This window comes from Pinus tabuliformis, chromosome 4_2 (genome assembly GCF_031772625.1).
Source record: "Pinus tabuliformis cultivar Carrire ecotype Pingquan chromosome 4_2, CPIR1, whole genome shotgun sequence".
In the NCBI taxonomy this organism is placed as follows: Eukaryota; Viridiplantae; Streptophyta; class Pinopsida; order Pinales; family Pinaceae; genus Pinus; species Pinus tabuliformis.
Genome location: NC_142304.1, coordinates 724901995 through 724913390, shown reverse-complemented (window position 1 = coordinate 724913390; position 11396 = coordinate 724901995). Strand labels below are relative to the sequence as shown.

The following is an 11396-nucleotide window of genomic DNA, read 5'->3' as shown; positions in this document are numbered from 1 at the left end:
ACTCCTCTAGGCTCACTAAACCGATCAGTGTAGTGGTAGAATGGAAAGCAGCACTACAGGGAGCAGCACCACAAAAATAAACAACAACAGTAGTAGTGAGCAACAAACAGGTGCAAGACAAAGGAAAGAGGAATATTACCGAGAGCGTAGAGGGTAAGCAAAGCTACAAGTTGAGAGAAGATCCACTTGTTGAGAAAGTAGCATTTGAGATAGAGGCAAAGAGGCGACAATGTGAAAGGAGATTAGAATAGAGGAAAAGAGAGAAGAAAAGGTTGGAAGATACAGAGAAGAGGTTGCAGGAGATGGAGAAGAAGATAAAAGTAAAACAAAAGCTCAGGAGGAGAGAAGGGGAAGAAAACTAGAAACAAGAATAGGAGGAAAGATAAGGTGCACTGACAGAGCAAACTGAGTAAATACATGTTGAGGAAGCAGAGCAACCGACAGATGAAGAAGAGGGTGAGCAGGTGTAGGTTCAAGAACTTTCTCAACAGGATAAACAGATGGTTGAGGCAATGGACATGGAGACGAAATAAGATCTACAAGACCAAGACACCGATCTCATGGTGAGGGCATCTAAGGTTGCACCATAGTCTTCGCCACCTCCAAAATCATAGCCAATCTTGAGTGAGCAGGGAGAAGTTGTTCTCCTTGATGATGATATGGAGATGGATGTGTATAGTCTGTCATTTGACGAGTCATGACAAAGGATTGTATAGAAACGAATAAAGAAGTTCCCAGATGGTCACACATCACCTACGCATGTAGAAGAAAGGGTGATTGTGTCAAATGTTAGAAGAAATCTAGTTTCCATAACAGAGAATGATTGGATGGAAAAGGACTTGCAAGAGGTCAGGCAGAGAACAAAGCAGTCTAGGGGATCCGCTATGGCAAAAATGAAGAAAGAAATACTCTTGGAGATATCAACTTTGGATACCACCATGTAGATGTTGTATAACAGATTTTTCACCATGTACAAAGAAGTTGTCCATTTATACGATCCTCAATAGCAGTGCGCATAGACAACCCAAACTCTTAAATAAATCCATGTTGTTATTGTGCATATACAAGAATGGACAATTAGGTACAAGGGGGGCCCACTTTACTTGCATAAGAGGATTAAGCCACAAGCTAAGCTAGACAAAGCATGGATTCAGATGTTGATCCAGAACTATGAGCAGCGTCCTCTGCTCATCACTAGCATTGGGGATTCCTATGCACAGTTTTCCATGAGTCTAGATGTCATAGTGTGGATGCACAAGATCCCTTCCCTTGGAACCCTCACCCAAGCCATGAAGAATAACTAAGTCATGTTGGAGGTTGACAGGTACATGGGTGGTCTAGCCACACTCAGGATAGTGGTGCACATGCTTGAGGCTGATCTGGACAGAGGTTTCAGAACCATATACCCAGAAGCCATGGTGACAAGAGTTCGCCTCGACAAAGACATCAGCAAACAGTACAGGGACACAATAGCATAGTTCCAAGCTTGGTGTCAATTCATCATCGAAGAGCATCATGAGGATGTTACCAAGTTGGTCTTTCCTGAAGATCCCAAGTGATGTTTTCTGTCTTGTTAGGTTGACTCAAGCCTATTTTGTCCCACATGGGTATATGTGGAAATTGTATTATTGTAAATATGTTGTAAGTGAAATTCCAAGTGTCACTAGTGGAATGTGAACAGTTGCTATGTAAGGTGAAGAGTCATGAGGGTAGTCCCACCTACCTCATAACTCATATTATACGCTTTTGGGAGCCAAGATTTTTGCTAGGCACTACTTAGAGAAGGCTTGGAGAGCATTGTGACGAGCCTTGGCTTCTCCATAGTGCAGAGCGAGCACATCTCTTTGGAGGAGTAGGCGGTGTTGACTGTAATGTTCCACTATTGGGGCTAGTGGCTGTCAACAGTGTATGTATAGATAAACTTTCACTTAATAATGTATAACAGAGCCAACACATTTTCATGCATATGTTATTATTGTAGTTGGACTATTATGGTTTCTTTAGCAATGTATGTTATTTAACTTACGCTTTTGTTTATGAAGTATTTTGTATGCAATTGTATGAATATTTTTGCAGACATGTTTTTGGTTTAACTAGTCAGTTTGATTTGTGGACTATTATGCTTTCCAACTTGTGATGTCATTCCGCTCGTGTGTTCCTTTCAGGCTGTGTACTATTACAGGATTCTAAGGGACACACTTCCTTCTTCCCTCCGTGTGTTAGAACCCCCATGCATCTCACTTGACTCGCTACAAGGTTGCATACTTGCTTCCATCCAAAGTTATCTTGCTTACCTCTATACACTACCGCAGTCAAGGCATTGCTTTACTACCCACTACTGGGACTTCTACTCCAAACGGTCTGAGGTCTAGTTGGGACTTCTTACCGGGGAGATCCCCTGACATGTTGGCAGATCCAACACCACCAACACAATGGAAATTCATTGGTAGCTTTGTAAGGAGTATTCATGTCTTTCAAAATGAAACATGTTCTTGGGACAAGGAATTGCAAAAACTTACAGCTATGAGATAAGGAGATGATCAAATGTGAAAGGTTTTTAAAGCAATAGAGGAGAGAAAATAAATGGAAGCTTATAGTAGAAAATGCATCTAGTATTGGTATTTGAACATGTTCATACATCTAGTTTTGTTGTTTGTGAACAATAAAATGGCTAGGACTAATGAGCTTGCAATCCCTCAAAATTATACTTGATAAAAAAGCCTAGGAATGGGTTTTAGAATGGATGGTATAAAACAACATAAGATAGAGAAATAAGATATGTAATTGAATTTTTCATATCCTATAATTTCATAAATAATTCTTGGTTTTTCTCCAAACTTCAGATTTGGAACCACACTAATAGCCAAATGTTTGCAGTCCAACATCTAGAATCTCTTCAAAATCTTTTCTATGTATTTCCCATGTCCAAGGAAGACCTCACTTATACCCTGACAAACCTCTAGACCTTGAAAATAATGCATACAAATGATGTTCTTCATATCAACTTCACTAGCTAGCTTATTCTTGCATCATGCATAGGCTTCTTAAAATTTCTTGTAAGGATCATATCACCTACATATATGACAAAGAAAAATTTTCATACCTAGTCTATCAGTATGTGCATACCTATACTTCATAATACTTAGGTATGAGAAAAGACCCAAAAGCGCTCACTTATGTTCAAGACTAGGCATGAGAAAATGTGCATACTAGGTATTATGAAGTTTATGCCCAAAACAATGTTGTTTCAATATGTGGTCATCTATTTTGTTTTCTCTTGTCATAATTATTATTGTTGCAATCAAGTTCATACTTTTATTGACATGTCTATTTTAACAACAGGAGGACCAAAGTTTGAGCCTTTGTACCGAGATATGGAGAAGGGTGATGAAGACTATAATAAATTCAATGATATTAATAAGCTTATTATCTGCTCTCCACTTCAGATAAAGTATAGAATTTCATTTCCTCATCTCTACAACAATAGGCCTAGTAAAGTTAAGCTTTGTGTATAACACAGTCCCATGGTGATGTACATAAAAACTAAAGATCCACATTTACCAGCATTTTGTTTTGATCAATCCTTTGACTAGAGTTGTCATTTGCATAAGATAGTGGAAAAGTTAAATGATTGAATTTGCGGGTATCTGAATGGAAAATTTATCTTCTAACAAGATCTTTTTCCATTTAGGTTGTTGGTTTTGTCACATGATCTTCTTCCAATTAGGTTGCTTGTTTTTTCTCTAGATGCAAGAAGAAGGTTTGCTTCTAATTAGATTGCTTGTTTTATTTGTGCGATGCAATTTTTTATCCTTAATTTGAAGGTGGACTCATTCAATTTTATTTCTAGTTTGTGAAGAAAAGGAACGCCTTCCAAGTCAATTGTTTGTTTAATTTATTTAAATTAGCATAATGTTTGCAACCTATTTTTAGGGCCAAGAGGATCTATGGAGAATTTAAAACATGTTTTAGATGTTTAATAAATATGTTTCTTAATATTGGATAAATGTTTTTAACATCTATTAGTTAGAGAAAGTAAATAGATAAATATGTTTAACATCGATTATTCAAAAAAAAAAATTATGTCCATTAGATGAACTTATATAAAATATGAAATTTATATAGTCTTAGATTTATTAGGTGGTGTTTCACTTTGACATTTAAGATAATTAAGCATTGAGAGTTGTGTTGGTGGATAAACTAGATTAGATATCTATTAATTATAAAAAAGATATGACATGAGAGTAGACATTTTAAATTTTTAATAAAAAAAATAATAATAAAATAAAAAATTTATAGTTTAAAATTATTATAATAATATTATCACATCCATATTAGTATAATAAATATAGTTAAATTATGTCTATACCCATACACTTATAACAATCATATTTATATAGATATATCTTTCTTCTTCTAATTTTTTTTACTTTATAACCTCTTGAAAGTTACGTGCTGAGGAACAGATTATGAACAAGATTGTAGAAGGTGGCATTTAAAATATCGCTGAAAAATGTGGATCTTGAGTTTTATCATAGGTCATTGTTATAGGAAATATCTAACGAAAAAAAGGATGTTCGAGCAACGTCATAATGAATTAACGACGAATATGATCATAAGTTAAATGTTTCCACAACATATTATTCATAATGAAATGAAGAATCTAATAATGGAAGTTGCATCTACCCAACATGAAGCATAGAATCCCATGGTAATGAAAGTCAAAGAAATACAACAAAACCTAGAACCCCACATTACTTGCGAGATAAGATACGAAATATATATATTCAACACGGAGATGTTTTAAATAATGTATAAGACGGCCAGTTATTCACCTAAAATTTCTTTTTAATATTTAGAATTGACTTACGGTTGGGGTAGCGTGACTTTGCTAGCGTTGCACTCTTCAAACTAACTTTAATTGAAATAATCTAATATTCATGAAATGCTAGTTTGGGATAAGAGGGTTGGTCAAACTAATTATGTTAACAACATAGAGGTCATGGAATTAATATTATTTATGTGAAATTAAAATTATATATTTAGTTAATATTTTAAATATCATGAACTATGCAAGAATTTAGAAAAATAAAAAAATAAAAAAAAAAGAAAGAAGAAAAAAGAGTATTGTCCGGTTCTCATCAGTGAACGGCACATTATTTATTTGTGGATGAGAGTTTTGTCAATTGGAAGAAGATTCTGTGCAAGTTTTACATTATTGGACCTCACAGGTTGAAGGTGCCGACGGGTTGTTATGATTTGACTCAGACGTGTACACTTGGTAACGTTATGCACTGATCCAGTTAATTCTAGAATATTGAAGTAATAAGTTTTTCTCTTTAAAATTTTGTTATGTGAAAGTTTACTGGTAAAAGAAAGACTTTCATGTTAATACCCAAAGGTTTGTAATCTAATAGTAATTAATCTTTGGAAGGCCAGAAAAACACAAGGCATTGACAATTCAAAACATATAGATTTACAGAACAACTAGAAGTGTGCATATCCAGAGGGTGCAAAACAATTTCATAAGTTAAATCGAAGTTGCATGAAACAGGGATGCAAAACGATATTTCAAAATTCAAACCAACACAATTCGTAAGTGTGAATTTTCAAAAGCTTAAGATAAGAGGAAAGCAATTTTGGTGTGCAATTTTGGTGTGTATGTGTCTGCTTGTCTTTGTACAAGCAAGTATAAATTCTTAAAAACTTTAGATAATAGGAAAATGGCTTTGATTTGGTGTGTAAGTGGATGTGTGTGTATTTTTTTGCACAAGCTAAGAAAGATGTAGAGTTGTTTTTTAGTGTTTTATATATGTTTTTTGTTTTTACATATTACAAATAAGATTAAAAAATAACACATATTTTAAAAAATACAAAAGAGACAATCATTCCTTGATTTAAGGATTAAAATTTTTGGAAAATTATGCAACATGTAAAAAAAATTCAAAGCATTTTCTCATTATAAAGTATGAACACTAAATAAAAAGGCCACATGCTAGTTAACAAGAAGAAAGCTAATTAGACAAAGAAATACTAGATTAAATAATAGTGTTTGTTGTTATTTAATGGTTTATATTGTCATTTTACCTTTTGAAATCTAATAATATAATGTTTAAGCTAGATATACCAAATTCTTGTGATTTAGCAAGAGTCGAGACTCACGGATAAGGGGAATCTACTCCTTGAGCTGAGATCATAGCAAGACACTATACTCAATGAAATTTGACTTGTGGTCTCACGGATAAGGGGAATCTACTCCTTGAACTGAGATCATAGCAAGACACTATACTCAATGAAATTTGACTTGTGGTCTCGTAGACTTCACTCAGTAAAACTTTGCAATTAAACCACACATTACTATATATTTTAATCAAATTTTTATTACCAAAAAATTAATTTATTATAAAAACATCACTCTTAAAAATAAAATTTTAAACATAACTTTTATTAACCAAAAATATAAAAACTCAAGAAATAAAAAAAAAAATTATATTAAAAATAAAATAAAAAAATCCAAATTCCAACCCTAATCCCATAGCCCACCATAACTTATCACTCCGTATCCGTGACATCTACTGGCCCACCGGGTCCTCAACGACCTCGAGGGGCAGCTTATTTTCTTGCACTTGATTGTACTGACGGATGAGATACAATCGTGCTGATCGGTCCGTGAGTTGTTGATTTTAGCCGGCCGCCCGAATGGTATTAGGCCCACCGGGTCCTCAACGACCTCGAGGGGCAGCTTATTTTCTTGCACTAGATTGTACTGACCGATGAGATCCAATCGTGCTGATCGGTCCGTGAGTTGTTGATTTTAGCCGGCCGCCCGAATGGTATTAGGCTATTAGCTGATCTATCGAGGTAGGGGTCATTATCGCTCGGGCTTTTGGTCATGGCCCATCACTACATGAGCGTTTTTCTTTCTTTATAGAGATGGAGGAGTTGCTTAGAAAGTTATGGAAATTCTCAATATATTTAGAGAAAATTTAGTAAAGATTTTTAAAAATTCAAATTATAATTGTTAAATTTTAAAATTTTAAGTATTTTGAACGTTTTTTATATTTTTTTTATAGTGCTGAATTCATTTTAATTCAAACAGTGCATCTACAAAAATTTTAAAATTTTTTAACCCAAATTCAAACATTTTTAACCGTGCAAGCAATTCCTCCACCTCTATATGCTAATCCTTTTCTTTCAGCCCAGTCCAGTTATATCGATTCCGGAACCTTAGGACAAAGTGCTAGCCATGCATGGTCGGAGGGTGTGCCTATAGTTGGCAAGCAATGATCATTTTATTTTCGTGAAGATGCAGGATCGGATTACCTGACCGTCACAAATATTCGAGGTTTCGGAAATTTTTAATATAAAAGACAAAGTGCTTTGGAAAAGTATACATTTTTAATTAATAATTAATCGATTCACGTCAAAGATGCGGAAGTCTGCACCATATGTGGTAAACCTTCATTCCGAACCAAATCCATCCATTATTTAAAGCAAAAGTTGAGGTATCCCAACCAAATCACCGGTCACCAGGGATGGAATTTGAGGACTAAATTGCTCATTAAAAAGTCATTTGCCCGTCGAAAGTTAAAAAATTTGTAAAATTGTCCAGATCTTTTTGACCGCTCTGAGAAATGTGAAAACCGTGAGAGGTAGGTTTGTTTTGAAATTCCAACACTGCTGGTCACCAATGACTTGCAGTGGCCATGGCTGATTGGTATCACGCCATCCGCCGACCAGCGAAAAGGTACGGGAGTCAAGTCAGAGTTCGGTGGTTCGTTGGTTCGGTGGAGAACGTTATTCGAAAGGTTATTCACGGAGATATGATTGAAAAATCGAGATGTTGGGTCCAAATGGGCATCCTACCGACACGTTCGCACTAATTGACTGAAAATTTGACATCCGCTAATTCAGCTACGGCTTCGGCAGTGTTTAAATACGGGAAATGGCGAACCCGAGGAGCCATACCTGCCCTTAGGAATTTCCAAGGTCGCAGGCCAGAGATTTTGTAGCAGTAAGAGCATTTCTTCGCTGCAGCCGATCTATCATCGTGATCTAGTCTTTGCACCACCTCTGCGTTCCGTGCTCGAATCTCCAGCCTTCTTTCAATCATGTCTCAGGCACTCAAAAAACGCGGCCGAGAGCTGGAAGCTCTGCCCGTCTCCGCTGACGTCCAGGAGGCGAAACGCTTCCACGGCGAAGAAACGTGGCGGTTTTGTCAATTAGACAAAAACCTGTCAAAGGAAGAAGAGGTATACGCTCCCAGTGAGGAGGTCGTAAATGGAGTTATGAAAAGCCTGGAGGAAGAGATTGGCATGGCTCCTTTCACTTCTAATCCCTCCTCAAACTCTGGGTATAACTCGGCGTCTTCCGATATTTCTAGCGGCCAAGAAGGGGACACTCTTGCTTCGGACGCGCACGGAACAAAGTCAACAGTTGACATAAGCTCAGGTGCTTCCAACTCGGGGGCTGAGATGGTTTATCTTATGGACTCTTCAGACGATGAGCTCGCCATTCCCCTCGACTTTGAGGACGAAATCTGGCCATCTCCAGAGGAAACGTCCGATGGTTTGCCAGAAAATCCGGATCTTAAATCACTTAGTGAAATCTGGCACTTTGAAGACGACTTTGAAATTTATAAACAGTGTGCGTTGTATGAAGATGCCTGTGAAGCAAGCGAGCTGCAATATTATATGAACAGAGATTTTGTGAGCCAAGACATGTCCTTTGACGGCGAGTTTTCCGCGGGATGGAATTTGGAAACGGCGGACTTCTTGTAATCAACACAGAGGCTCTTATTAAGGCTGTATAAGGCTTCAATTTTGTGCTGCAAAATCTGGGTGCAGCATACATTTTCTTCACATTTCAACGTGGAAAATGTTACAGTTTTTGAATCGGTTGGAAAACTGTGCGCCGGAATTTCCAGACTTGTTGTACACTTGTATCATATATTGATGGCAGAAGAGATTTTAACACCGCTCCGGCTTACGGGGAGAATATTCCAACGTGGTTGTATATGAGCTATGCTTGAATAGTTCAGTTCAGATCCTGCCTTCGTAAAATTTCGATTTAATAAGGATATCAGCATTTTATATGTTAATTTGATTTAGTTTTTGGGTCTCACCATTCATGATTCGTAGCTTATGTGTTTTTCATTAAAGTGTGCTTGTAAAAAAAGTGAATATCTAGTTACTGAAAAAAAAAAATAAAGTGTGCTTTACCATAAAAAACATCTAGTTATAAAGTGTGCTTTACCATTGTTATAAAATAGTCACAGTATTTGTTTAAATATAAAATATTCAATAGAAAACACCAAAGCTGTATTAAAGGACTTTCCAACCCGTCTGCTATCATTTGATGAGGGTTTTATATAGTACTTTGAAAGTTTTAAAATTGCTTTCGAAGACGGTTGGTTTTAGCTTGCGAGAGTGGGCAATGGCATTATTTCGCGCTAGTCCATGGACACACAAATTTTGTAAAAGACTTGAAATAAAAATAAGAAATTGAGGAGAAGATATTATAGAAGATCTCATTTCTTTGAAAACTTGTTATATCCTCTCAATGCCCAAATTTTATTTGGGGTTTTGCAAGACCTTTACATCAATACGATTCAGAAGAAAACGATCCCCGCTTTTGAGAGTCAAAGGCTTTCTTTCTTAATGCATAATTGTTCAACTAAAAATAGAATTTGATTTTAAAAAATATATTGTTTAATAATTTTATTTATTTATTTATTATGAAAGGGATCAAATTTATTATAATTTAATTATAAATTGGTAAGCAGAAAGTTATTATTAATTATTATTCATGAATATAATTTGATTTATCAAGATTATTTTAAAAATTATATAATCTGAAATTATATTGATCTATTTTCTTACTTTTTAAAGAAATAAGCTTTTAAATTTTAAATCTTACTCTAGAATATTTTTTTGTATTTTATTTATGTTAATATAAATAATATTTTGGCCAAAAAAAATCTCTTATGTGATTTTTACTGAAAGACTTTTCTTAATTCATTATGGATCACAGAAGCCCATAAATAATATAAACTAAACAAATTTAAATTTTAGTATGGATATTTCCACAATTAATAAGTTGTTGTTGATAAAGACTCATCTCAGTTTAGACTTCTTTCCTATAAAAACTAAATACCTTTTTAATTTTTTAAGTCTCCTAACATGATTTTTGAACACTTTTTTATTTTTATGAATAAAGAAACCTGTAAGTTGTCTATAACATTGAAGTGACAAATTCCTTAATCTGGACTTTGTAAATTTGCAAGGTTCCTTCATGGAACTTGTCATTTCAATTTTTTAGGCACAATTTTCGGTAGGCACTTACCAACAAGACAAGCCTTAAGCACCTTTCAAAAATATTCCAAAGACATTGAAGTGGCAAGTTCCCATGTGAGATATTGAACTTAATGGCATTGGCCTTTGCTTTAGTTTTGTTATTGGTCGGCATATCTTCAAAAAGCCCCAACTATGTTAAGTCCTTTGTATCAGTCCCTTCCACCTCCTTAGACTTTCTGGGCTCTCGAAGTTGTTACTTTTAACTAACTTGACCTTTAGGGTCTCACTACGAACATGGGGTTACAAAATTCCTTCTTCAACAAAGCTTGCATGATTAACTTTAGAAAACACTATCATGTTGAGCTTGTCGAGATATTTTCGACAATATAAATTTTATCTCAATCCAACTCGCGAATCAAAATTTATGCCCTTTCAAAATCTAACCAATTAAATAATGCCACATTAGCAATGACCATCATGTGGCATCCACACAAACCCAATGTTCCTCGGTGGTACATGCCACCTTGACGTAGATTATTGTGTCCCACAAGCCTTGTTCCCTTTTTGTTGCTTCATTTGTATTTGATATTGAAGGAAAATTTGAGTGCAAGATGTTTTTTCATGGTGCATTATTCCTTGCACCCTTGGATTTTTCAGATCTCAGGTGTACTCCTTCACATCCCACAAGCATCCATGTGGTCACCTTTTCCTTTTTTGTATATCTACATCGTGCTGTGACATCAACACATCACAATTCCACATCGCCTGAGCCACTTCCTCATGGACCCCTTACGTGACATCCATGTAATTCTTACCAGTTTTCTGTGGTGTCTACCACATTATCCCGATCTACTGGGTATCACCAAGCTCGATCTTGGCATGAAATTCTCCTTTTTCACTTTATTTCAAACTTAAGGGATATCTAGGTGCACATAAAATCTCAAAGTGGCATCCTCTAGGATCCCTAAAACTCTGAAACTATGAATACATCTGCCCCATCTCATTCAAGGAATCTGAAATTAGCCCACATCTGAAGCTTCACAATTTTCTGTTGTTTTCTTACCCCTAGATGTCCCAAATCCATGCTACATCTTCTTTTCA

The 11396-nt window shown here is 35.6% G+C and overlaps 1 protein-coding gene across 1 annotated transcript; it reads left to right on the top strand.

Moving 5' to 3' along the window:
- The first annotated feature begins 7922 nt into the window (after positions 1 to 7922).
- On the top strand, positions 7923 to 9070 carry LOC149171622 (uncharacterized). Its single transcript, XM_089427532.1, has one exon. It carries the CDS (start codon positions 8112 to 8114, stop codon positions 8778 to 8780), a length of 669 nt encoding a protein of 222 aa, XP_089283658.1. The 5' UTR covers positions 7923 to 8111; the 3' UTR covers positions 8781 to 9070.
- The last annotated feature ends 2326 nt before the right edge of the window (positions 9071 to 11396 follow it).